Below are 27,950 nucleotides of genomic sequence, written 5' to 3' on the forward strand. Positions count from 1 at the left end.
AAAAGGGTAAGGCAGATGGGGAGCAAGTGCAGCATCTAAATGTTATTAATAAACTTAAACCAGCCCAAGATTTGAGGTATAACTAAATAATTTAGGGGTTCAAAATCATAATAAGGAACTGGACCTGTCAGGTAACTCTGCTCTGAAATGCTGTATGTTCCTGCTGATGTGCTTGTCTTGTCATAAATGTGAATGCCCAGCTCCACAAACAAGAAAAGTCGAATTTGTGTGTTGCCTGGCCTTTCACAATTGTGGTCCATGGTCAGGACTTCTGATACTGCTGTGGAAATAAATCACGAAAGCAAGTAATAGGTCTTGTTCCCTTTTTTACTTTATGGCTTATAATGCTGAAGAGTGGAAAAAAGCCATAAGCTTCTCTAAGGAAGATGGCAGAAAAAGGTCACGTAGTAGGATGACAGACACTCCAAAAATACTAAAATTATTTCATTTGCTCAGATAGGAAAACTCTGCTTTGTCAGTTTAGCAGTTGTACAACATTATAATTTATCATTTCAAGTTTCTTTTTAAATACATACTAACCTTAACCAAAAGACTCTAGATCTAATCTCAGATGGGGGCTGTTATCAAGCAAGAATGAAATGGAAAGAGTAGTTACCATTTCATTCAAACCAATTGCCTGTGGGCAGAAAAAATTGCAACTGCTTTCTCACCTTGCCTTCAGATCTTGTGTGGTGGCAAAATTGTGTGAGCAGTGGGCCTGAGCACTGAGTATGAGGAACTCAGACAGATGCAGGTTATTTCTGAGACACCATAACCGGTGTCCTGTCACACCAATGGCTCCTCTATTAAATACACATAGTAGGCAGTCCATCTAGGTAGATATAACCACATTTAAAAGATAAATTTTGGCCAAAGTAATCCAACTCCTATATTTGTATTCATGACCACGTTTCCTCAACACAGTCACACATCCTCTCTCCTAGGTGGGAGTCCATTCATGATTGGGTTCCTCTCCCCGGGGTGAGGACTCTCCCAGATCTCTGCATATAATTTTTTATTTCTCTGTTTGTTGAAGGCCTTCTCTTTTTCTGCTAAGTGAAGTCTGAAGTTAAATGGTCTGTTGCAAAAGCATGCTCTGGTTCCCATTTCCCACCCCCCTTTCAGTATTTCTGAGCCCAGCATTAGAGCAACCCCGTTAACAGTGACAGAACAATGTCACCGTTTGCCTGCTGAAAAATCCCCACTGCTTATCAGTTGCACTACACCCTGTGACTGCTTTCTGGAAGCCAAAAGCAGCCAGTTCTGAAAAATATGTGTGCCTGGGGAACTTCCACTCCATAAAGTTGCCTTGTAAATCTTCCTGGTGGCATACATGGATATCAGCGCACTTTACACACAGTTCTGCAATTGCAGGCCAGCCCTACCCATATCTTCAATGTATACATAAATTAATACTTGAAAATGAAAAAAAAAGTTTTTTAATGGGGAATGCAGAGGGTTTCTTCTTGATGTGTTGCCTGTGTGGACACTCAACACAAGGCAACTTTCTCTTAGGGATTCCTTCCCTCTGAGAAAATGTTTTTTACAATAAAATAAAAAGAGTATTGCTTAGTTTATGACAGGTTAACATGACCAAAATATTCCTCTCTGTGTACAGAAGTCTCTTGAAAGCTTCCTTGAAATTGGCTTAGTCATTTTTACATGTCCTTACCTCTCTCTAGCAAATAGGATCTTCCTTTAAAGGGTTCACGCAGTCTGTTTTAAAGGTTGCAAAACAACCATTCTCCCTCACAGCTCTTCCTGATCCTTTCTCATTTTTTGTCTCTTTTTTTCTTTTTCTTTTCTTTTTGTTTTCTTTTTTTTCCTATTCTTTCTGACCATGCCATAGACCAAGTTTTTACTATGCTCACCACAGCTCAACGTGATTGGCTGACAGCTGAGTGGGATTTTATGTGAGTGTTAAAGTACAGCAAATGATGGGCTGCTTGTGTGAGACTGGATGAGGAAACACATACTTAGAAATCATGACTACAGCACTTGTGTGGACAACATTCAGTTACCTTAGAGTGTGACCTCTTTTTGTGTCATTACATTTTTTTTTGAAAAGGTAGTCTTAGAAGCCTTAATATCAAGAACCTTAAAACTGAAGTATAAAAAAAACCTGTAAAGAATAGCATCCAGGAAATTATTCAGTCGAGGATTGAAAACTAGACAGAGGTATTTACACTGCAAATATTAATTGATTGGCTGTAAAATATTCATTGATTTTACAGTCTAATATGGCTATGTCTCATGCACTAATAAATGTGTTTGATTAGAGTCAATATGCAATGATGAAAGTGTGTCTCCCGTGGCACGGCTTTGCCAGACAACAGTGTCATTACCTCAACTCAGAAAGTAACACAGCCAGTTAGCTGACCTTGGTCTTCTCCATTCTACCTGCCTTTAAACTTCATTTAAATAGTATGTGAGCTTATTAACTGATTTTTTAAAATATATTTTAAGGATATTTTGGATAATAAATGATAATAAAACAATGGCAACCTGTATGTCTATAATTAACAGAACGTATCCAGGGTGTCACTGAACATCACACTGTGCTTGTATGAGCTCCTCTTCTGCCTGGGCCTCACCACTGCCTGTTTAGTTGGATCTTTCTTACTGTTTTACAAAGGAATGTAGTAATTTGCCTTATTTGCTCACTAGACATAAATAAATTCACCATGTATTGCAGAAATGAAATAACCTTTAAAAACTGCTAACCAGACTTAGAGCAAGTTTTCAGAAGGAGTGCAAAGTAAATAAAGTGTGTTGATGCTCTAAGTTCAACAAGCTATCCAGGACACTGGAAAATATGAGGGGTTTGATAACTTTTTCTCAATATGGAACATGTAGGGGTTTTTTATGGTTCAGATGTTACCCTCTTGCTAAGAGAAAAATAAAGTGTTTTCATTCTGCTGCCAACAAACAAGAAAAATAATGAGTTTATCATTTCAGGTTGTGTTTTCTTCTTCATGTGCTTCTTCCATCCAAATATGTAACAGATTTGTGGAAATTGTCAAAAAGTCCCTTTTTGACAATTGTAGCTATCCCATTTCACCTATTCAGCTGGCTGTGACACAAATGGCTCTTTACAGTAGAGCTGATAAGTCTATTTATTCAGACTTTTCCAAAACAGTCACTGCTGCAAAGAGCACGGGATAAAATCTATTCTCTAAGAGAACATCAGCACAAAGTCACACAAATCTCATGTAAGCCTGAATATCTGACCAAATGCCATATCTGAATGGGTTTTGTAAATTATGTGTGTGACAGTCCACATTTGTATCACATAAATAATTTAAACTTTTGGTCCAAATTAGGAATGACAAGACCTAATTCTGTATAAACCCTTAGTAAATACTCATCCAAGTTGTTGCCTATACCATTCTTCAAAGAAAGGAACCTGAAAGAAGCAAATAATGAGTATTGTTTACATTAAAACAATAATATAAAATTTAAACAAGCCCACAGAAAATGTTTTATCTCACTGGGGAGCTGGACAGATGGGTTGGCATCAAAACACTGCCTGCTTTCCTGTGTGGGCCTCATATTTGTATTCTTTGGTTTTGCAAACAGTTGTGAGAGTCTGTGTTGTGTGCACAGAGCTGCTATTTTTAATAACAAATCATAAGAAAATATTTAAACAATACAGAAAGTGTGAACTGAAAACTCTGAGCAGCACTGATGTGTGTGCATGGGCATGAATACAAATATGACACATTAAAAATAAAGTCAACCAGGCAGTGCTACCATGGTGACCTCTCAGTTTGTAGAAATTCAAGCCCAGTGGCTTATTTTGTATTTTAGCACATTTGCAGCCATATTCTCAAAACTTGTGAGTCACCTGTGTTTGCAGAGGAAAATGGGTCAAGGATGAGGACACCTTTTCTCCCAAGGTTATGTGGCAAAGGTGTGGACATACTGACATATCCTGTTGACTGAAGCTGTTCTCCCCCTCTGCATTTCAGGGCACTATTCCTACCTTACAACTTACACTGATGTTCATGATTCAAAGTCATGAGAAGCTGTGAAGTAAACATTTTATTTTGTTTGTTTTTCCTTTAGAGGGAGGAATTGATTTTTCTTTACTGTCTTGTTTAATATTCATTTTACAGATACGTGTCAGAAAAGGACAAAGAAAGTTTCTGGCACTTGACACCTGGTGCAAACACCAGATGATGTTCATAGCTAACAAGTTTGCTCTCTCCTTTTTCCTTCTAAAGAAACCCCACAGGTTTAAAGATGAACTTAAATGTAAAACCTTCAAAGTTTACTTAAAACCCTTACCCCTGTAATGCAAATCAGTTGCAACTGTGTCATGAGGTTGAAGTCACAGGAACAAATAGTTCTCATGAACTGTTTAAATAAAGCACACAGCTTAAGATGCTGCTTTGATTTTTTTGAAAATGCAAAATCTCTTGTTGGAAAATGTAAGACAGAAAATCATTTGTTTCAGAAAGGTTCTAGTTTTCCATGTACAAGTGATACACAGTCTTGCTCTGAGATGTTGTTGATATTACAGGACAGATTTTGCCTGGGAAACAGGTGGCTATAGGCATTTGGGAGAAAAGAGGTTAATTTTAAAAATTTTTCTTAATTAAAAACCAATTTTCGCTAACTTGTCTATAGCATATCATGAGTGGAAAGTTATCTTCAGGCATGCAGAGGTATGTCCAAAGACATCCAAACTCAGGTTTAATCAGCTGATCAGCTCCCACCACCTGAGCTCGCACTGTGGGGGTTCTGCCCAGCTCCCAGGACAGCCCCTCAAACTGCTCTGGTCTGAGTAGATGTGAGGCCAGTGTGTTTGGTGTGTAATGATGGGGGAACCACGATTTACAAGCAAATCACAAAGTTCATCAGTCACAGAGGACCACAGCACTTGAGAGTGACCTTTTTTTTTCACTACAAGACGTTGTAAAATTTGATGCTGCATAGGCTAAATAACAGGTTATTTTACTGCAGATGAAAATGGATTTTAATACTGGTTGTTTGCTCATGTATCAGATTTATTGCTTCAACTATCTCCACCTGAGCAAGTTGTTTGTGAAGGGGCTCTGCAAAACTCCCTTTCCTGGCCCTGGAGAGATGCTGGTTCATAAGACCTGTTTGAGATATGCACTGTGGACTGAGTGCAAGCTCAGGGGGACTGTGTTAGCTGTCTGCAGGGCAGACCTCTACTTTGATCCAGAGAATCTCATCCCAAGTGTGTGCTGGTGAGCCATCTAGTCTGTAACAAGCTCCTCTGCATGGCAGAGGAGGCAATCTGTGTCTGCAGCCCCTCACAGGGCCCCGAACTATGGTAGTGAAGGAGAGGTGAGATCTCCTCCTCCTGCTGAGCAGGCCGGCACATACTGTGCCAAAGCTGGGCTACCAACCCGCTGCTCCCGTGGGCATATCAGAAAGAACAAATCTTGAGCAAACAGCCAGTAACAAAATCTGATTTTCGTTTGTTAGTCACACTGTGTATCTTGAAGGAGAGGCTGGTTTCTACTGGTGAGCAACTGGTTGTGCCAGTCACACCAGGGCGATAAAACTTGAGTTTTGCATAGCTGTGAGCACTGAGGTGTGTACTCCAGGCGGTGCTCAGATACGGATGTTTGCCAAGGGATAACTGTCCCTCTGGTGTGTGACTGTTCATTGGATGGGACAGTTGCTTAAAGAACCCCAAACTCAGACCAGTCCCATCCTCTGAGAGAGCCCTGATCGTGCCTGTTCAGGAGAAAGCCGCACTCCGGCAACAACATGTCTCAGCTGGAAACTGCAATGGGAATGATCATAGCTGTCTTTGACAACTATGCAAGGACTGATGGCAACAGGCAAACCCTCAGCAAAGCAGAACTGAAGAGCCTCCTGGAAAAGGAGTTCCCAAACTTCCTTGCGGTAAGAGAACATCATCGTTTCTGTGTAGCAGGTGTAAGAGCTGCCTGCAGGCACAGTTTTCAGTACATTATCAGGGAAACTGCATCCAGAAATATGCAGTGGTTTGTAGGAAAATGTAAAATAAAAAAGATGCCTTGCATATACTGTGTAAAACTGATTCTAATATTTAGGTCCGTTCTCTGTTTGCTAAATTCATCACTTGAGCTATCAGGACAGTGGCTTTGAAATAGATTGAATTTTAACTTCAGAATTCACCTACTACTTCTGTGGTACTGGATTTATCAGCTCACATCATGTCTCAACTGCTGTGAAGGTGGTTGTGTTGTCAGCAGTTGAAGATCTTGATTACAGGTGGGGAATCTCTCTAAATATTTATACACTTACCTTCTCCAGGTATTTATACTACATACAGAGTATGCTCACCAAAATGATGCATAAACCAGATCAACAGATGAACTCAGAGCAGTGTTTGGCATTTCTCTTTAATAGCAAAAGAAAGACCTGAAAATATATTTTACAACATAGATTTGTATGTAATGATCAGGTGCATTTAAGGAGGTATTCAAGATACTTAATATGTTATAGTAAAAGTTTTAGCTGCCAGGGAGACAAAATGCTTTCCATTTTTAATTGTTTTGTATTTGCTTCCCTTCACTAAAAATCCAGAACATACTTTTAATGGTCTTGTTCTTTCCACATCAGAATAATGTTTCTCTGTCTGTACATTTATTGTTCTTAATGACAAAAGTCTAGAACCAAGTGGTCCGTATGTGGCTCCCACTTCTTATATCCAGAATAATTCAGGTTTTTAATAACTATTTCAGGGCACTGCAGCCAGGGTGCTTGGCATAATTTAGTGTCTTTCCATGCAAGCTATATGAGTTCGCTGCATGAAATCCATGCCTGCTGGATTTATATCTCACAAACAAAACAGAGGTGCAATATTCAGAATAAGGACCTGGGTGGCTCAGGGGAAATAGATTAAAATGTTCCTGAAAAAGCTGTATAAAACAGATCAGTGCTTGTGACCCAACAGCATCATAGAAGTGTCCAGCTCCTGAGCACAGAGCTGTGTGTTACCTACAACACTACCAGGTAAAGAGAAACAAAACCAACAACAAAACCACAGTTCTAAGAGGGCATGGAAATCCCCCAGACACTCAGTATTTGGTCTAAATAAAGTTGGGAAGCCACTGCACTAGATACCTACCAAATGGAGTAATGCTCAAAGGTCTCTCCTGACTGTGTCTACTGGCCAGGCACCACTTTTTCCAGCCCACAGATGCTTTTACTGGTTCTACTTGTTTCCTGCAACTGCTGGAAAAACTGGAATTCTCAAGGAAGATAATTAGCTAGAGGTCCTCTTATGTTCTAGTCTCCATCTTCCTTTCCTGCTCTACCTATTCTAGAAAAAAACCAGCACTTTTATGCCTGTACTTCAAATAAATTTAAACCAACAATGTCCTGCTGTCCTGCCAGACAGGTAACTGCAACAAAAAAACATAAATCATAAGTCTGACTTCAGAAAAAAAACTTTTATCTGCATTTTCCTGAAATTTATATCCATATTTTTTAATTGGAAGAAATTCTGGGAAACAGTGTTTTTAAAATGCTCGTATACTTTTGGCCTTAGAACTGGTTATAGCTGACACAGCTCACAACTGTCTGGAAAGGTCTTGAATCAATCAGAGGCAGAAATACCACAAGACTGAACGAAGTTATAAAGAGTTTCCAAAAAAGCAATTCCCACTAGTGCATTTCAGAAGTAATTCAGAGGCTAAAACTAGTTCATATATTTCACTTATAAAATTAAAACTCATTTTAATTTACAAAATGAAAAGGAATAAAAACTTCCAGACACATTCATCAGTCAAATCTAGAGAACTGGTTCAATTTTTAGTGATTTTAAAAGCGCATGTATTTAAAGTGAAACATGAAATTACAGAATGAGAAATTTAGTTAATTAGAACATGATCAAGAATTGCCTTCAGATTTAAATTAAGGTAGTAAATATTTTGAACTTGCAGAAATTTTCCAAAATGTTATATAATTTCTTTCTAGTATAATGTCAGATTTATTTTTTGTTTCTCTTCAACAAAGTCCTCACGGTTGTTTCCTAGGTTAGATAGGTCTGTACTGCCATCTCCTGTTTATTTTTAAAACTGCGCTTTTGAAAATCCCTGGAGATAACCCCTGCTAGGACTCGGGCTGAAAAGCACTCTTGTTAGCTACTTTAGCAAATATCTTTTCTTTTTTTTTTCAGTAAATTTTGGCAAAATAAAAAATAAAAACAAAAATCCCAAAACTTAGAAAAAGATTACTCTGCTATTTTTTGCTGCGGTACCTGAAGCTCAGCATCCCCCCGGCTTCAGGAGGCACCTTCCCAGCCACCAGCTCCTGCGGCAGGATTTGAAGCACTTTTGAGGCTGTTTGTACCTTTTCTGGGGTGGAGGTATTCAGTGAAGCTTAAATTTGACGTTTGCCCCAGGAAAGCATCATTTCACAAAACCACAAACTGCCTGAGCTCCAGCCGAGCCTCTCCAGGGGGGCGGATGGGGAACGCAGGGCATTTAATTCATCTGGGTAATGTCCTCAGGGCTTTGTGTCACACAGCTTTAATCATGATGAATGTGGTTTTAAATGTAGAAAACATGTCTCTCCATGACTGCAGCTCTCAGGTGTAACAAACCCAGGGAGCACGTGCTTCCCCGCGCAGAGGATGGGAACACTTGAGACTGTGCCTGTGCCCTGAAGATGGTGGGACTCATGTCTGGTCCTCCTGTCACCCAAAGCTCCCAATCTGGGCCTGAAGCCATCAGTGCCCTGAGTTCCTATGGGAAGGATGTGCATTTCAGGCAGCCAGAGGAGGAGATGTGCAGCCCCCACCAAGATGGGCAGGTGGAGGTAGAGCAGTCCCCCATGGTCCCACATCCTGTGCTGGGTGCTGAGCAGTTGCCTCAGCCAAGCACAGTGTGAAGGAATTCATGGCTCTATACCCAGAAATATAATGCACAAAACAAGCAAAGAGAAGGAAAAAAAGGTCTCACTAGCAGAAAACATGATAACCTGATGTTCTGGGCAGGCTGATGGCAGGGCTGCAGGCAGGAGCCTTTACACCTCCAGCACACCTCCAGCACACCTCCAGCACACCTCCACGTCCCAGGCAACTCTATCATGATTCCCAACAGAAAGGTACCAAATGTACCAAATTTCTGAGCTGGTACCAGCCTCATGCTCCATGGATGCCCCCCCACACCTCAACAAGGGCCCAGAGCCCCACCAGGGACCTTGTCTGGGGTGTGGGTAGAGATACTGCTTCATTAGGGTTGTGCCTCCTCTCACCTCAACCTGCTCTTTTCTTTTGCAGTCAGGGAAGGACAAGGATGCTATTGATAGAGTCTTCAAGAACCTGGATGAAAACGGAGATTCCCAAGTGGACTTCAAAGAATTTGTCCTCTTTGTGGCAGCTCTGACTTGCTGCTGTCATAAATATTTCGAGCAGAATGCAGCCAAATAGTTGTCAAACTGCTCACAGAAGCTGTCTTTGCCTGTGCTCCATATGCTAGTGGTATGGATCCCTTCACTCCTTCCATGTACTGCCATGAAGTTTGCAAGCATGCTAGGCTGTAAAAATAAACTCTACTGTGCTTACTTCCCTGTCCTGAATGTTAATTCCTCCTCATTTGTGGAACAGCTTGGGTTTAGTGGCTCCCACTAACTCACATGGAGTAGTTTCTCTCTTTCTCTGCTTTCTAAAATTCTATTCTTAGCCAAAAGGCTCAGTATTCATCCCAGTGCAGAGGCTGCACAAGAGTGAAGGCTGCTGGAGCCTTGGATTAGCTGGAGGCTGCTTTTATACATCAGCATCTCCAGAATGCAGCCACCAGGCTTCCACTGACAGACTGCAGCCCAAATCCACGCCGGTGCCACCACAGCTGTACAGAATGGGTCTCACTGGTGCTGCCTCAGGCCCGTTGGGTACCCTCAGCTGCGTGGTGGTTCCAGGGCTGCCTCATAGGCTCCTTCGCAGTTCAAACAACAAAATGAACCCAAACACCTTTTTTTTTTTTCAGCACGGAGGATTCTGTGCAGTTTTGTGTGCTGGTGAACCATCTCACCCAGCTCATATAGAGTTACTTCCTATGACGCCATAAGATTTTTATACCAATATATTGACATTACTTTAGTATTGGCAATATAGGTAGGGTTGTACACTACAACCATTTTATTTTAAATAAATTTAAATATCCTCCCAAATAGCGTGCCATATTGGTTTTGCCTGAAGCAAGAATAATGTCAGCAATTTTTGCTTCTTTACCTGAAAAATATCTGTGTGGAGAACTGTAAGAGTTTGCTTTCAGAGGAGCAGGCAACAGGCATCAGCTGGGACTCTGCAGCTGGAACAAGACTGACTCAATCTGTAGTTTGAAGCAGGTGAGCATCCCACTGCAAACTGCAAAAACATCAAACTTAGTTTCTTTATCTCCTGTTTGGTGCTATTCCTATCCTATACCAAAAACCAAGTCTTTGCCTGTCTTACTGCACATGCTGTGCAGGTAGAGCTATAACCAGCTCTGGCTGGAGGCCCTGTGAGATCATGCAGCACAGCAAAGGCAGGAAGAACAGTTTTGTAAGTGTAGAGCACTGCTTTAACTGCAAAAACATTTTCCTCTTCCTGCTGGAGCCTGGTACAATGTGCTGACTGACAAAGTTGCATGCCTGGAACAAGAGCTCAGTTTCACTGTGCTTCCTGAATCTGAAGTTAAGCCACAGGTTTGACCCTTTCATAACCCTGTATAAACATACATATGTTTATAGCTGGGAAAAATTTGGGCTTATTAACTTATTTCAGCCTGTTTCAACCATTACAGGTGCCATTTCACCTAGCTTACTCTGGTTCCTCAGTTTGGCTCTACCAACTAAACACCACTTAAAGCTTTATTCCTAATACCAAGGGCACAGTGTCCCAACACATGATGTGACTGCTGACTGCTTTGGGAAAGGCTCTGCTCTTGCTGTTGGGAGAGATCAAGCATCCATGATACACAGGCTGGGCTTCCCTTGGTGAACACCCTTGTTCCCACCAGACTTGTCCAACTCTGGTAAGACCCCAGGGTCCCCCATCCCCTCATGCTTTGTGTGGCTGTTGTACACACCTGCAGTGTACCTGCCACAAACACCTGCAGAGGGGTTCCCCCACCCAAAAAGCATCAGATCCATGACATCTCTGAGTGGGAGCAGCTGCAGGTGCAGCTGCAAACAGTGCTGCAATGGGTGTTGTTTGCCTGTGGTTGTGGTTGAATCAGACAAAGGCCATACTTAATGTGCAACAAAACTCAGTGAGCACTGCACACATTCACAGCTTCTCCATCACCTTGCTGAGGACAGATTCCCAGCTTAGCATGGGCATACAACAAAAGCCCAGTGATCAGTTATACTTCATTCTGAAATAGACTGGTGTAAGTTCATAAATTAATATCTGTGTGTGTAAGAAATTTCTCAAGAAAGGAGACCTGTATGTGTGTGTCTGCCTCCTGTGTGAGTGTGTCTGTCCCCTTCTGAAAGGGACAGCAGGGCTTTGTCCCCATTCCAGTGCTGCTACAGACTGAGCTCTTGCAATCAACCATTTTGAGCAGGGGTCTGCCTTCTAATCCCCAAATCCTTGTAGCACACAGTCATTCTGGACAACACTCAGAGGTTGCTAAAGGTCCTGGATGGATGGAGATTAATTGCATCACATACATTACAGAATGCATCACACTTGAAGAAGTACCATTACTTGTGTAATTAACAACAGTAATATTTCTCTGCACTACATAAGCAAGAAAACTACTCATCACCAAAATGTGCAAAATTCTTCCTAGTCCAGGGATCTCAAATTAGCCTTTTTTTTTTCAGAGACTACTTCATATTATTTGAGATATTTTTACAACTCTACTCCAGCATGGCTGTGCCCAATGGCTTCTGTGCAGCTCACCACCTGCAAGGACTGGCAGATTCCAGTGTCACATCCCTCACTATTTTGTCAAGGCTATAAATGAGCAAAGCACTCTGCTTATTGCAGAGCAAGTTGATTACAAATTCCAGAGTTAAATTGCCTATATTGCACATCTAGCTGGCTAGTGGTATAAACCATCCTCAAGTGAGGAAATCTCAGTGATACCTATCACTAGTTGATTGGTGTGTCCTGATTTTTTTAAATGTATGGTTCCTTTTTTAAGTTCAGCATTAATATCTAATGTTCTGCATTGCTTCAGAATATCCATCCTCACTGAAATTATTTTTTTTACCACTGTGTGGCACTAAATGCAGCCTTTTTATTACTCACTGAGCCCAAAATTACATATATCATTATTGAGACAGAATGTAAAGAATCTGTGTTAGGATTAAAAAAATCAGAAGTGTTCTTAACATTGTGGCAATATTATGTCTGGACAAATACTTGCCATGTCCCATTGAGAGCATTTCACTGATTGCAGTGGAAACAGCAGGAGCTGAGGGCCAGGCAGAGGCTGAGTTTCTTGAGCTTTTGGAAGGGCTGGATCAGCCCAGTCCCACTCTTGGGAAAGAGTTTCCCCTTATTTGTAAATTGCAACCCCATGTGCAATTTATTGTAGTGTTGTTCTCCACGCCATTGAAATCACTTTTAAAACATATCCCTTAAAAAGAAGGTTGGTGAAAAGCTCCTCCTGTCTTGTCAGCCAAGGGATTCACCTTGTCACTCCTTTTTATGTGTTGGATTTTTAAAACTATACTATTGAGCAGTGAGAGCTGTGACGTTTCACTCTTATTTCCTGAAGTTCCAGCCCCCAGTGTCCAATATCCACACTATTTGACTCACTCTTTAATGACATTTTGACCACATTCCTTATATTCCACAGGGGTTTTTTCTGTGCTTGAGGACTTGGCTTACCCTGCTTATCTGCAGTTCTGCTCACAGAAGCCTGAAGCTGCTTTGTGAGCTCTCCACCTCCCAAAAGGGTTCAGACCTACCATGATGAGCTCAAGGACCTTCACTTCCCTGAGAGAGTACCTGAGCTACCCCTCTTGCCACCAGCTCAAATGTGCTCTAAAATGCATGGGATCTTATTTCTCATTGTTCCTACAGACCCCAACCCTGCAAACTCTTACTCTTGTGCTGAACTCTCGTTAGGCCCCCTGGTCCCACCATACATGTGGGGACACCCGAGAGCTCAGAGCCGGTGCCTGGGAGCACACGGATGCTATGAGCTGCTTTGCTAACCTGAAGGAGCTGTGCATGTTCAGAGCTGCAGAAAGAGGCAAAAGAAAAGGGGTTTAGAGGTTTTTTTTTTTCCTTTTTCCCTGCAGATTTTTCAAAAGCTTAACTCTGTAATGAATATTCATTTCAATGTAGTACTGAAAATTCAACTGATGACACCTCAGGGAGAAAATGATCCAGGAATAAAAGAAATTAACATATAGCTCCCACCTTACCATAGAACAAAAGTGACTTTTCAGAATACATTATTTAACCTAAAAGCATCTGAACAGAGTAACTTTAGTATCTTTCCATCTATTAATTTTCTTTCACAGTATTATTAATTTTCACTATGAACCCACAGTTTACCCTGAATATACCGTGTATTTCCTTCTTTCAGAAAACTTTTGTCATTCAAGGTTCAAGTTACGGAGATGCTAGACCTGGTTTTATACCTGCCATTTAATCTCAGCTCTTAGACCTCAATGCATTATGTAGGATGAGATAGTTTAAGGAACAGTATAGGCAGCTGTAAGAGAAAGGAAAAGACAACTTCAAGAGCAGTTTGGCGTATACAAGCTAACAGTTGTGGCTTGTGCATATTTGACTTAATTATCTTAACAGAAAATAAAATATATGGGAAAATATATTACCTGCAAATGATGATATGGGAAATCATCATCTGTGTTGAGCTCCAAATAAAGCAAAGCTTAAAGGCAGAAGTCAACGAAAGTCAGCAAACCAGCCAACAAGTATTTTTATTATCTTGTACTGAAAAAAATATAAATTCACATTAACACTAAATCAATTCTATGAATCAAGATACTCCAGTATCTATAGTTGCCATTTTGAAATCTGGTGACTCTTCAGTTTTTAAAATGACAGATTGAAATCTGATTTCTGAGTGTATAAACAGGAGAAAACAGGATAATGTTACCTAACCCTGCAGCCGCTCATGGTCACTTATGCTGTGGTTTTGCCTGGGAACATTCCTCATTATTTTACCTTCAAGTTCATCGAGGCTCATGGAAAAAAATAATTTACCCAGTCAACCATCCCATTTATCTCCCCAGTAAATGCAGTTTGGGGATGGAAACTGGAGATTTCTTTCCCAAAGCCCTCTGAGCATCCTACCCTAGCAACGTGCACTTCCACCACTTGACCTAGAGTGCCAAAATCAAGCCCTTCACAAAATACATTTTAGTTGCTGGTTTCCTTACAAAAGGTGGGCAGAGAAGGAGGAGGAGATGTTACCTGTCTTTTATGTAACACTGTGAAATGCTCCTGTAAGAGCTGGGGAATTGTGTTCAAACCTTTCCTTGCCTGAAACCCACACACACCAGCTGCATGCACGAAAGAGCAGGAGGCCCAGGGCACCTGACTCTGGTTCCTTCCATTGTGGCAGAGGCCAGTGAGGCTGAGGAGGTCTGAAAAAGGGTACATGAGAAGCATTATGTCTCTGTAGCCTGGTAGATGGAGTATATAGCTGGCTGCACAGGTGTCTGTGTCCCAAATACATGATAAGGGCAGATTCTGTATTTTAGTAACTGTTTAATACAAAATACACAGCTGGTATAATTGAAAAGACATTCCTTGCCAGATGAGTTCCCAAACCACTGAACAGTAGAACTGTGGTCGCTGCTCTGGTTCTCTCTCTTCGACCATGTTCTCTGCAACAGGCTGAAAAGGTGTCAGCAGAGGAGGACGGGGAGCACCTTCTCCATGTCCTCCTCCTTCTCCTCCTCCTCCTCCTCCTCCTCCTCCTCCTCACCCTCTTCTTCTTCCCTGAGGGAGCATCTCCTCCTCCTGCCCTGTAAAACAGCGGGTGATGCTCAGCCCACCACCAGCAGAGTCAAAGTCCTGCTGGCACATTTCCCCACCCTAACCACTCAGCAGAGCTCAGCAAAGCTCTTACATGATAAAAAATGAAGCTGACTCCTGCTCAAGTACCTGGAAGGAAGGATTTATGTCTCTATTTTGCTAAAGAGGGTTCACGACTGCAGCCCAAGTGGGTTCTGAGCTTGCCTGGCTTCCTCTGGGCCATCCCCTTTTGACTGTGTCATGAAGCTCCCCAGCAGATGTGCTCATGTTTTTGGGTCCCTTTCTGAGATACCTCTCTCACGTGCTGGGAGCAGAGCCTTGGGACTTTACACAGGTTTCTGCAGGCTGCTCAGATCCACCCACCTGGAAATTAGTCATTCCAGCAGCTAATTGACTATGCTTTTGTACAGCTTTTTCAGGCCATTTTCCTCACCAGACTCATTCCTTTCTTTTTTCTACCTAGTCAATAATTTTTTCTTAAACTTGTACCAACCTACAAATCTCTGGGTCACAGCTCCATTCTGGAAGCTGCATATTATCTGAAGGGAGAGAAAACTTCATTTTTTAAGGGCACATCTCTGCTGCTCTCCAGCAAGTGATCAATAGATGCATACACCATACTATGCTGCAGGACTAGGCATCAGAATATTCTATAAATGGATTTGAGTTTGCCTTTTAAACCTTTCTATTATATCCAAAAAAAGTACTGGGTTTTTTTCTCATGATTTTATAACTTTCTATTTAGATGCAATTGCCAATAATATTTTCTTTTTTTTTTTATGACAAGAAGAAGTAGGTCTCTGCAGCATTAGGTACCTATTGACTGTTGCCTTCAGAAGGAACAAAAGGTTCCTGAAAAGAAATGGGTAAGAAAGCTGAGCAGAGGTCTGCTGCAAGAGCCAGGAACTTCCTCTCCAGGACGTAAGTACAAGAAGCAACCTGCAGGTCACTTATGCAGTTTTAGCCTTGCTACCTAAAAGGGCTTAAACCTGATGAAGGCTTGAAATCTTGGGATTGTGGGTTTGCTTTAGATCATTTTAATGTTCAAGTATTTATTTTCCTTGGGGCTGCAAAATCCCTGTTATAGTGATTATAATGCATTTTTTTCTCCTCCATTCCAAACCCTACTCTGTAATTTAAGTCTGTGGCTTAACTTTGACTAAGCAGTTTCAGATGGAGATGCTGTGGAAGCCACCAATACATCATAAAAGTCAATTTTGTGTTTCTGAATCAACTTCCTCACCTATGCTGACCTCAGTCTCCCCATCCTCTCTGTGAGATTTCCTATCTGTCAGTGCCAAGTTAATAGGTTTAAAAGACTGAGCAGTAAAATCCGCAGAAAAGGTAAAAGGTCAAAGACCCAGTGCCCTCTGCTGTTCTTTCTGCAAGTACTAAGAGGGTTGTCTGAAACGAATATTTAATCTCCCATGACAAAACCAACTTCTTCTTTCCCATCACTGACTTCCCAAATGAAACAGGTGAGAGAAAATAAAAACACGGAGTTGCAGCTGTAGAGGAACTGGAAAGGATCTAAAGTAAATGAAAAATCCAAAGTAAAGCAGGAGTGGTGCTAGGTTTGTCTTGGAGGGCTCTGTAGTTGGAGGCAAAGGCAGGTGCCTTGCCTGGGGCTCAGCCTGGGACTCACCCTGTGGCTGGGGCTGGGAGAAGAGGAAAGCCCAAGCTGTGGTTTTAGGGCTCTGGAAAGCATCTTCCAGAGCTGACTTGGGGCTGCTGCTTGAATATGTGGTCTGAACATGGAGCTGAGTGCCTGGCCATTTGCCATCTTACATTCCAAATTCACAAGGATGCTGAAAGCCACACGCTCCTTAGGTTGGTATTGTTCCCAGGCATTATCTCAGGGGCAGGAGGATTTTAATCTGGTTTGGGCAGGATAAGGGCAATTCCTGCAAACCCAGCTACTGTCCTACCAGAGACTTCTGATAGGGATTGTCAGCTTTCCCATGTAATGAGGCAGCAGCAGATCCTCGCTGACAGCCTGCCCCTGCTAACAGACTCTGCAGGCACATCGCCTCACCTCCTTGAGCTGGAGAGGCAGGGAAGATGACAAAGGGCAGGATAAAGCCAAGACAGCAGAGTGGGGTGAGGCAGACCTGCAGGACACGATACTTTCCCCATATCCTTGTTTCCCTCTGCTTTCCACACTTTTCTCCTTCTTTTCCTTCCTATTTTCTTGCAGGCCAAATATGAAGGAGCCTTTCAGCAGAAAAGCCACTCTGTGGTTTATTCTGTAAATAACAAACCACAGCATTTCTGTCCTGCAAAGCCCCGCAAACACAAGCAAATGAACTGTCCTCTTCTCCACAGAGGCGGCTGCTATTTTGGCTCACAGTCCAGCCTGCACAACGTAGTCCTTTCTGGAGAGTCTCACCCCGCTGCATCGCAGCTCAGTCTTTCAGCCCTCAGAGAATGAGCACATTAGGAGCTGAATATAAGCAATGTTTGATTCCAATTTGCTCAGGCTATGCCCAATTACTTTATTAATGGACTGGTTTGAAGCAGAGTTCAGATAAAACAAAGCTGTGCTTTAGGTTGGGGTTTGCAGCCCTCTCAGTTTTAGAGCAATAAAAGCGAAGCAATGTTAACCTTCTTTCTGGGGGATATTGTCTATGGAAGCATGAGCTAAAGATCTCTCCATGGGCAGCCTGTCCTCTGAAGAGCTCAGTGCTAATGACAGCAGAAGGACAAATAATTTCATTTTCCTGATACCTTCGATTCTGAAAGGACGGCTTTTCAAGAAACAGTTCACAGTTCTAAATAACTGTTTAATCATTCTTTTGGGATAATAAGCATGGTGCTTCCCCCACCAAGCAAGTCCAGGGTCCATTTGGGTCTCCTACAATCCCACTCTCGGATTAAGTTCTCCTCTACAGGAGTGTTTCAGGTACTCAGGAAAGCAGAGGGAAGGGTTTTCAGAGAGATCCAGGGAACCTCTGGACCAGTTCCCTGGGGTATCAGGAACAGGTTGCTCACAGCAGCATGCAGGTGGTGATAACTGGGTGCTTCAGAGAAAACTGAGCAAGGCTGCTGACCCCTGGATGGGAAGGGGAGACAAGTGTCACCCCCACCACCCACCCCAGAGTTGAGGCCTTGAGACTGGACAAGGTGATAGTAAGAGGAGGCAGCTTTACAGAGATTTCTGCTATTGTAAAGCACGATTTTGCCCAGTTTAATACTCTGCCTCTCAGAGATTAAAACACCCAATACCTGGGCTTGGAAATACTTTCTGTAGAAGGAATCAGCACAGGCAGAGCCATCTCACATGGAGCAGCACAAGGCACAGAACCACAGACATGATGGAAGGCTGATGTCCTGTGAGATGATGTCTGGAGCCTGCTATGAACTGGCTCCAAGCCTGGACTAAGGTTCAGCAGTGCTGACCACTGTCCCATCCACAGACTTCTGTGTAACTCAGGGAGGTCATCTTTGAAACAAAGGGTTTAATGGTGGCTACTCCCTGCTGCGCTCTGTAACTGCAGGTGTGACCCCTGCCTCTTTTCTATATCTGCCTGTTCTTTAAAAGAATCATCTTCAAAGAAATAGAAATCAATTATTAGTGTATTTACCATTCTGCAGAGTCAATTATTGTATTTCTTTTAAAGATTTTCCTTAGATTTCAGATTTTTAAAAATTAAAAAAATAAAAGTTTTTTTAAAAATCTTGGGCTTCACATAGCGTAGGAAGTAAATACAAACCTAAAAATTTTAATAAGTAAAACAGAAGTTTGGGGGGTTCTACTGCCTGGGAGAACTTATCAGTCTAACTGTTTTGTAAAAGATACCCATGTCCTCCTGAAACTTTTTTTATCTTTGAAAATGTACAGAGTAAAACAGTTAGAAAATGAATGGCAGCTAGAAAAGAACACAACAAGAAAAAAAGAAGTACAGGCCTGCTAAGTGTGTCACAATTTATAACCACATGATCTTTCCAAATAGCATCAAAAGTCAACTATACTTGGACAAGAAGTGGTGGCCTTCCTCCTGTCTGGCTATAGGAATGCTGATACAGAGCCACTAAACCCTGTCCCTTGGCATAAAGATGTGGGGATTAAGATTTTTGCTTGGGAAAAACTCTCAAAGTGATTTGAAAAAAGTGCTGGGTCCTCAAATCCAGTGGATAGCAGAGAGTACTAAGTTTCACAGTTAGTCAACAATAAGGGGTGATAGAAGACAATTCATTATAACACACAAAAGCCTTAAATGCTTTGTTATAGGACATTGTTTGTTCTCTGTTTGCGTAGTGCCTTTGTTTCAAAGTACAAGTGAAGGGTAACAGCGGTGAAACAGAAAGCAATACTTGACAATGAAAGCAAACAAGTCATCAGCTCTGGATCTCCAGCGAGAAAAATAGATTGGGCTTAGGAAAAGAAAAAATCAAGACAGTGGGAGAAGCAGCATAAAATAAAGAAAATAGATTCCTGTGGCTATATTTAGAGCTGAAATCATGAATGATAAGGAAGTATTTTTTTGCTGCATCACCTTGGGGTAAGCTGCAGAGACCATGTCTACCTCTACTTTAGACCTTTTCTAGCATTCTCCTTTGCTCGTGACGGTGCCTAAGTCTGCAATACCCCATTGCAACAGATGCTACAATTTTTGAATCATCTACAGACACTACTGATGAGTCTGACCTTATGAGAAACATTGCAGTACTTAGCAAAATCATTTTAGCTTTGTTTCTGTCCCTCAAATAGCTGCCTTGCCAATGCCCTTTGCCCCCTCCTTCCACGAAGAGATTCTGCCTCACCCTTGTCATTATCTACCCTCCACCAGGAGAACTGTTCCCCCTGTTCTCCCCTCCATGCTGCCCTACGTGCCATCTGGTGCCTGTCTGCCTCTGCCCCAGGAATTGTCTGCAGCCGGGCTGGGAATCACGGCAGCCCCCAGGAAGAGAGTGGAAAATAATGTGGAAAAAAAAAAAAAAGAACTCTTCTTGAGAGTGTGGGGATGTTGTCCAAATGAAAGCAGATGTAATCATTTCCATAGACCACAGGTGAAGAAGTGCTGTGCACGACCAGCAGCTGAGGGACTGGCAGCAGTGGCCATGTTGCCCTGCAATCAGTTCTGGCTTGATGCACTGGACAGAAGCAGACTCTACCTTCCCAGTCCACCCTGGAAAACCTTGAAAGCAAACATTTGGGACATATGGAGTAATTTGGGGCCTGGAAATAAATGAAGACTCTGGAAAAGACAGGCAATGTTAGCAGACACGTCTCTGGCTTTGACCTTCTAAAAACCCAGGCATTAAAACTATAATTAATAGCTGTGCCATCAGGTTTTGGCTCCACTTAACGTGACCCTTCCAACAAAGTCTTGAGCCTTCTTTTTCTTTCCAGGCTGACTTCTGCAAGATCAAGGACTATTTGCTCCAACAAACTGGCCACTGACCTACATAGAGCAGCAAAGCTCAATGCAATAAAAGGCAAAGATAAACTTCCTTTTTAAAAATAATCTAAGTTTAGAAACAATTTAGATTCTAGTGTAGCTGTGTGACTCCAGAAGCTACAGAGCCTAAAGACAGTGTTTTAATCTCTACCTGGCTCTTGGCAGATCCTGTTCTAGTGCTGATTTTGCAGCTAAAAAATCCCTATTTAAGATGTTAGTAGTTCTTAATGGCAGATATATAGATGGAGGCACAAAGAAATCATATTTCTCAATACTTAACAGTTTCTAAACATAGTACTTTGTATTAATTTGAAGAGATCTACTCTAATTTATGCATGCTGCCCAGCTCAAAGGAGGTCCAAATTCCTGACCTAAGCCTCCAGGCAGTAAGGCAAGATAAGTAAGAAATGTTAATAATATCTCTCATTATGTCTCTAGTTACTTACAAGTCTTTCAACAGTTTTCAGGGCTGGGATTTTCCAAGCTGCTCAGTGTTGGTCTAGCTCCAACTTTGTTGCTTCAAGTGATTGAGGCATTCAGTCAAAATAGACCCCAATATGAATACATAATTTGGGATATGGAAGTGATTTTTTTCCCTACTCTTATGAAGTAATATTTTGATCATTAAATCACATTAACTGAGTCTTCTGTCAGCCCTGATACCATTTATCCTGGTAGATCCTATATTCATCTTGCTGCTGTTGAAAGTGGTTGATGTTTGATGACCCAAGCACATAGTCAATTATATAATTTCTTAATTTGTATCAGGAGATTTTAAAAGTGCAACTCATAACATATCTAAGCAAAAAAGCCCTTACATGTGAGAAATTACTGGCCATCCATTTTGTGATCGAACGCATACAGCAAGATTAGTGATCATCTGTAGCTCAGCTGTTATTTTTACTGGGTTATCAAAGCCCTGGGGAGGATTTTGTAAAGCTATTTAGCCTGAAGGAAGGGATTAAAGAGGTTTCTCCCCATGAAACATCTGTTGCAAATGTACTTTCTAATATTCAGAGCAGAATGTTAAAATTAATCAGAAAGGGGAAGAGCTGGGCTCTCTGCTCAGCCATCCCACTTCTTTCCCAGCCCAAAACAGAAACTTTCCCAACACTAGAGACCAGAGGACTTCTTTGGATGCTGTGCCCCTCACTGCCTTGACAGGATACTTCCAACTTTTCCCTCCAGCTCTCTTCCTTTTTGTCAATTAATGAGAAAATAGGACTTGAAGTGACTGTTAAAGCCAGAAAATCCAACCATCCACGACTCCTTCCCTTCTTACCCTAATTCCCAGACTCTACACTGATGTGTTTGTGGTATAGGCACTTGCACACACATTTTTTTTGCCAAACAGGTAGCTGCTGGAATAGTGCATAATCATGCCTAATTTGAGCAATAGCTGATTTTTTTCTCAAATGGAGCCCATCATCTACAATCCCCCTATCTGTGTGAACAACCACTAGAAAGAAAAGAATAGATAATTAAACAAACCTGAGCATTAACAGTTCTGATATTGATATGGCCCAAGAGCTGTTCTCTGTACCTTTCTTCTCCTCATACAGGGCTCTCTCAAGCCCCCTTATCTCAGCCCTAAGATAAAGCCTGTACTGCAGGGGCAAGGATAACTTTTCCTCCAGCAGCAGATAGGACTAGATTATGCTGTGCTTTTACTGCTCATAGTATTGCTTTCTATAATATGTAGGGGGAAAGGAAATATCCAGAAATAAGCAAGCCCTTTCACTACAGAGCAATATACACTGAGGAAACTTTAGTGCTAAGAGAAGTTGGATAAAAACAAATTCCCAGTTTATTCTCCTGGTTCATGCAGAGGAGATTTCCAGAGAAACTGAGGAGACCCAACTTGAACTTAATGCTCTTTTTCATTATTGAGTTTAAGAAAACAGTCTATTTTGGTTTTTTTTAAAATATAAGTGGGGAAAGAATTACATACTCATGCTTACAGATGCTCAGCTTTGTAAACTGAAGCTTCAGGATGAGGGAGGGAATTGCTTACTGGTAGCATCACAATAATATCCTAATGAAAGCTACAAGTGACACTGATGACACTGCATTTCTGTCCTCAGTTCATCTAGACAAGGGACAGACCTCTCAAAAACACATCATTGCTGCTGCTGCTACCTCACCAAGCACAAGAACAGGAGCAGCACAGCTATAGTGGCTGCCAAATGCTTAGCAGGACACACCTGTCCCTGTCACTCCATGCTCCCAGCTCAGAGGAAAGGGACAGAAGTGTCTCGTTCCCCTACGCCGAGTTCACCTGTTCCAGGTGAGCTGCTGCCAGCAGATGTGAGTGCAGAAACAGTGGTGAAGTAATGATAGCATACCTACTATGCATGTGCTAAGAAATAACAAAGCAACAATACTAAGGCAAAAAACTCCTAAAGCTGGATACCTGGGGAGCTCCCAGGAGGGCCCAGGACATACACTCTGCAGTCATTCAGGAATGGAAGAGGTCTCTTCTTGCAAAGGCGGCTTGTGGCAACAGAAAGTACAACAAACATTTTTAAGACTTGTTTCAGGGTGATAAATGGAAGACTCAGAGAGAATTTCTAGTGCTGAGTATCAGGACAAGGTCATAAATAAGAAGGCAAACAGTAAAGCTCCTGCAAATGCCTGTACCTACTGCTACAAATTGCAAAGATTAACTGGTATAGGTACACCAGCCAAGCTTCTCTACGATGGCATGGGCTTTAAATAAAGTCCTTAAGCATATCCTTGTTTGAGGTTGTACCAGAAATCCTGGTGAATATATCCCAAAATCTGAGAGGATACATTGACCAGTTGACTGGAATTTCTTTCCGAGTTAATGAGGAAGGGATGAGCAGCCTTTTCCCATCACGGGTAAGCACAGGCTGTGCTGCAGTAATTTAAGAATCCACCTTCAATGTCTTTTCAGACCTTTTGGTTGAGAATAACAAAACAGTGAAACATGTGAGTTCTTGTCTACTAAAAACTGGAGTAAATCCAGAGTAATGTCACAGGGGGTCACAAACCAGCCTGTAAATAATGACTGAAAGGCTGGGCTGTATTAAAACTGGTGATATGTGATTAAAAAAAGCTCTCTTTCCCTTCAGCCTCTGTGCCTACATCCAGGTGACATGCTGCCCTCTCTATGGGGATGGCTGGAACACAGCAGTTGACTTGGCAACTACTGCTGTAATAAAATATTTTCCCTCTGGATCAGAAAGTAATAAAACCATAGTGACAAAACGCACCCTGCATTTTTCTCGTGTAATAAATCTGCTTTTATATTTAAAGAACATACTTTTTCTCCTGGGAGGACACATATTTCTTTCCTCAGAATACACTGTACCAGCCCAATTTCTGTGTGAAGGAGTGATGCAGAAGTGTAAAAGAGGAGTTTTGTGCAGGTTGCTGCTGGTGGAGGCACAGGAGATGTTTAAGGGACATCCATGGGCTTTGCTGAAGATACTGCAAGGAGCAAGCCATTATACAGATTGCAGACAGCTGGCTAACGCAAGACAGAGGTCTGCCTAAGCCTTCCCTACCTTGGCAGAAGGATTGTCAAGATCTCCCACTCTAACACGCTTCTGAGCACAGCCCAAGACCATTTACTCAAGCTGTGAGACTCCTACAGAATCTGTACAGGTTGTTGTGACCTGCCCTTAAAGCCATTTTGACTTAAGATATTGAGATAATACCTTCTGTTGAGGGGTGGGTGAGAAAGGAGATAAGGCAACTTCCAGGTACACCCTGCCTTAGGTGGGCTGCTGCCTGGCTTTAGAGGACATGGAGCTGTTCCCTGAAAGGAGTAATCAGAAATAACTGCACTCTTACACGGCATCTGCAGCCAAGTCTCAAACACAGATTACAAATAACTTGCCTTGAATATAATCTTGGCTTTTCTGTTTAATACAGACATCTATTCACCGATTATCAGCCAGCAGCTATACAGCATTCCCAAGTACAGCAGAATCAGGATTCATGGTGTGAATGGTAGCTGCTTCTTTTTCCTACATTTTTTGCAAAATAACTCTGGGAAGGCACACAGTGAGGCAAAGCCTCTGAAACACATTTAATTAGATAAGCTGAATCTGCAATGTAGAATTTGGAAACTGTCCATGTTCAGGATGGATAAATCAGTAATCTGGCTGGGTGATAGCAGACTCTGCTGATTTGTGTGTGAATCAGCCACTGCTCTTCTGGGTTTCCCTTTCCCCTCCCCTCCAACCCAGTAATTCATTTGACCACCTCTTCTCCCATCCAAAGGTTGTGGGGTTTTTCACATAGCATACCTCTGCCCTGAAACACAGACACATGCAGAAACACAGACACACACGCAGACTTGCTTTTTCAACATTAGCTTCTTACAGGGGTAGAGAAGTGGAGGTGAACAGATGAGCTTGCACAATATTATAATCCAAAATTTAGGGTGCCTGTGGTTGGTCCTTGCTCAGGTAACTGCACCCAGAATGTAGACTGCTCACAGTTGAAGTTAATTCACTGGGATCTCAGTCACCACCTTTTAACATTGTCTAAGAAGTGCTGGAAGTGTGCCACATCCCCTGCATGCTCATATCAGGAGTCCAGAGACAAAACTCCACAGGGCTGAGGGCAGCAGGGAAGGGGCAGAACTCTCAGTGAGTACAGTGATGCCTTCTGCAGCTGGAGGGAAGAGGAAGATTGGGAGCTGGGTGGAATGTCTTCAGTGGAGGACAGAAAGCAGAGAGTCTTCAATTCCTGAAGCTGCAAAGCAGATTAAAAAGAGGAGTCACTCTCTGGCATTTTCTCTCTCAACAGCAAACCGCTGGCCAGCTGCTGTGAAAGGAAATCCATCAGATTGCTTACAGTGTCACCTGGAGATGAAAAATAATTTTTCTGTAGCTAGAAAATATTTGGGCTTAACTGACACTGGTAGTGCTGCAACCCCAGGGAAAGACACAGTGAGGGAGGGGGAGACAGGGCTGAAAATGCAGGAGACGTGCTGTGTTTGCACAGCAGGCTGCTGGTCCCCGGGCAGCCTGTCATCACTCCTGCCTGCCCACAAAGCAGGTACTTGACGTGTGCCTGCAGAACATGACTGAGTAACACATCTGTGCTCCAGAGGATGCTTCAGCTGCACTGGCCTATGAGCAGGAATCGAGGCATGTCTTACAAATAAATAATTTTTGAATGACAGATCATGTGAAGGTTGATTTCAGAGGGCTTTGTGTGCTGGGCTGGGTTGTTATGTGTGTAATTACATGCAGGCAGTGACTGAAACATTTCCTGCAGCTCTCTCCTCCCTCATGTGAGTTCCCTGGTACTCACTCACACATTTGCTTTCACAGTGTAATCTGGCTTTCTGAGGGGAATGCTTATTTTCACCTGCCTCCCTGGTGAAGTTTGGCAAGGCTGTGAAATCAGACTGTCTTTGAGACATCTAACACTAGATTCCTTTTGGTTGAAAAGTTTGGTATTTCATTTTGGGAAAATAGTTATGCTGTAGCTCCATTGAAGAACTTTTTTAAAGACCGATTCCTGATGTCCCTTCAATTAATCATGCTTTCAAAAAAAGTTTATTTAATATATCAGAGCTAAACATATGTCATGCACATGTAAATAAATGCCCTATTCACCTGCGACAGCATTCAAGCCTCATGAAATCCTTTGCTGGTACCTAGACCAATCAGCTGAGAACATTCTGCACAAGTATAGTCTCTTCAAATTAGAACTAAGCCCATTTTTTAGGTGGCAGGACAGGGAAGGAAGCCTGGGCTTTACCACTTTTAATAAAAGAACAAGAAGTAACACCATTTTCTTTTTCCAAGGTTCTTCAGTGAGTATTTTTCACAACCAATATATTTTCTTCTTTCTAGGTAAATATATTGCTCTTTTGCTGGTTGAAATATGAAGCCAAGGAATCTATATCGATCTCATGATTTTAAGCTGAAAAAAAGCCACCTGTGCCCTAAGAAGCTAACAAGAATAGATAGCTGACCAGTATCAAGGTTTCCACTGTGGTTTGACTCTTGCTGCAAGCGTGCTGTCCACACAATTCTTGAACTACAAAGACCAGAGTCAAAGTGCTTGCTGGCTTTATACAGCATATGTGCATTTCAGCTCAAGCAGGTTTAGCTGTGGGCACACACTGACTCCATTTCTTCTAACAAATGTCTCGCTATTTGTCTCAACAGCACAGACCAGCATCTTTTCAGCAGAGCAGTCACTACCATTGCTGGTCCTGCCTGCCATGTGCACATCTGTGCCAGACAAAGCAAGAAACTGATGAAGGATCAAGCCAAACTAAATGGCATAAAACCCAGGTACTGTAGGAATACAGTGAGACTGGAATAATCTAATTTACAGTTAACAACCCAATTCTGGCTAATTTCAATCAAATCTGATAAACAGCTTCAGAAGGCACTGGTGGAATTGAGAGCAAGATGAGCAAACAGACAGAAGAATCCCTGCAAAACCAGAACAAAAAATAAATTCATACAGGGACTGCTTTGTCCTGTTAGGACTCAGCTTAAAAAAACCTATAACCACACATATGCAAATTTGGAAAAGGGTAGGAAAAACTTCTCTAACAGGTGGAAAGTCATGCTGTCATACTGCCCTACATCTTATTGCATGCCTAAATTTTTTCCTTCCAGCTGTGTTCCTATTTCTATCACAGAGCCATTAAGGTTGGAAAAGACCTCCAAGATCATTAAGTCCAACCTTTGACCAATCACCACCTTGTTAACTAGATCAGAGCACTGAGTACCACCATGTCCAGTCATTCCTTGAACATCTCAAGGAATGGTGACTCCCTGGGCAGCCCCTTCCAATGCCTGGCAACCCTTTCCATGAAGGAATTCCTCCTGATGTCCAACCTGAACCTCCCCTGGCACAACTTGAGGCTGTTTCCTCTTGTCCTGTCACTTGTCACCTGGAAGAAGAGGTCAACCCCCACCTGGCTCCACCCTCCTGTCAGGGAGTTGTAGAGAGCAAGAAGGTCCCCCTCAAGTCTCCTTTTCTCCAGGCTGAGCCCCTCCAGCTCCCTCAGCCACTCCTTGTGCTCCAGACCCTTCCCCAGCTCTGTTCCCTTCTCTGGACACACTTCAGCCCCGCCCACATGCACAGCCCCAATTGGGTGTGGGGTCCCTTTCACCTCCCTGGGCACAGGCAGGTGGATGTGACCCCAAGACCCGCTGCCTGATCCAAGCTTCTCCCAATTTTGCCACAGTAGGTGTTAGTGCTGGTATTGGTGCAATGGGGCATCATGATCCCAGCTGGCTCCCATCACTCCCACCTCTACAGACGTCACCCAGGTGTCAAGGGTCATACCTTGATGCACCTCGAGATGGTCTCACTAAAGCCTAGTGAGGGTAATGGGAGCCCAGGAGGAGAATGCAAGGAGGTTGTGGCCACTGTTCCTGGGAAGGGACACTGGGATGGGGATCACTCACGGTGGGATGGATTCAGGCACAAAGATGCAGCTACAAAGAAAAAAGACGAGGGAATGAGAGGAGAAAAATTTTGAAAACAACCCCAAATTTATCAGTATAGGTGCAACAGGGAAACATCCAATGTTGAGTTTGTTTCAGCATGAGCATGCCAGAGAGGGTATGGCTGCCCCATCCCTGGAAGTGTTCAAGGCCAGGTCAGACGGG

The 27,950-nt window shown here is 42.5% G+C and overlaps 1 protein-coding gene across 1 annotated transcript; it reads left to right on the top strand.

Annotated features, from left to right (window-relative positions):
* Nucleotides 1–5,623: 5,623 nt before the first annotated feature.
* Nucleotides 5,624–9,537, top strand: S100P (S100 calcium binding protein P). The gene is made up of 2 exons (XM_051798399.1): nucleotides 5,624–5,886; nucleotides 9,254–9,537. The coding sequence occupies exons 1-2, from the start codon at nucleotides 5,749–5,751 to the stop codon at nucleotides 9,401–9,403; spliced, it is 288 nt and encodes a 95-aa protein (XP_051654359.1). The 5' UTR covers nucleotides 5,624–5,748; the 3' UTR covers nucleotides 9,404–9,537.
* The last annotated feature ends 18,413 nt before the right edge of the window (nucleotides 9,538–27,950 follow it).

The sequence above is a fragment of the Manacus candei genome, unplaced genomic scaffold (genome assembly GCF_025592945.1).
Source record: "Manacus candei isolate 608988 ecotype Guabito, Panama unplaced genomic scaffold, ASM2559294v1 h1tg000048l, whole genome shotgun sequence".
Lineage (NCBI taxonomy): Eukaryota > Metazoa > Chordata > Aves > Passeriformes > Pipridae > Manacus > Manacus candei.

What these genes read in the sequence shown, in the direction of transcription:
- S100P (XM_051798399.1), top strand. Translation starts at nt 5,749, where the DNA reads ATGTCTCAGCTGGAAACTGCAATGGGAATGATCATAGCTGTCTTTGAC. An exon ending in AGTTCCCAAACTTCCTTGCG is followed by an intron (nt 5,887 to 9,253) that starts GTAAGAGAACAT and finishes TTTCTTTTGCAG; the next exon opens with TCAGGGAAGGACAAGGATGC.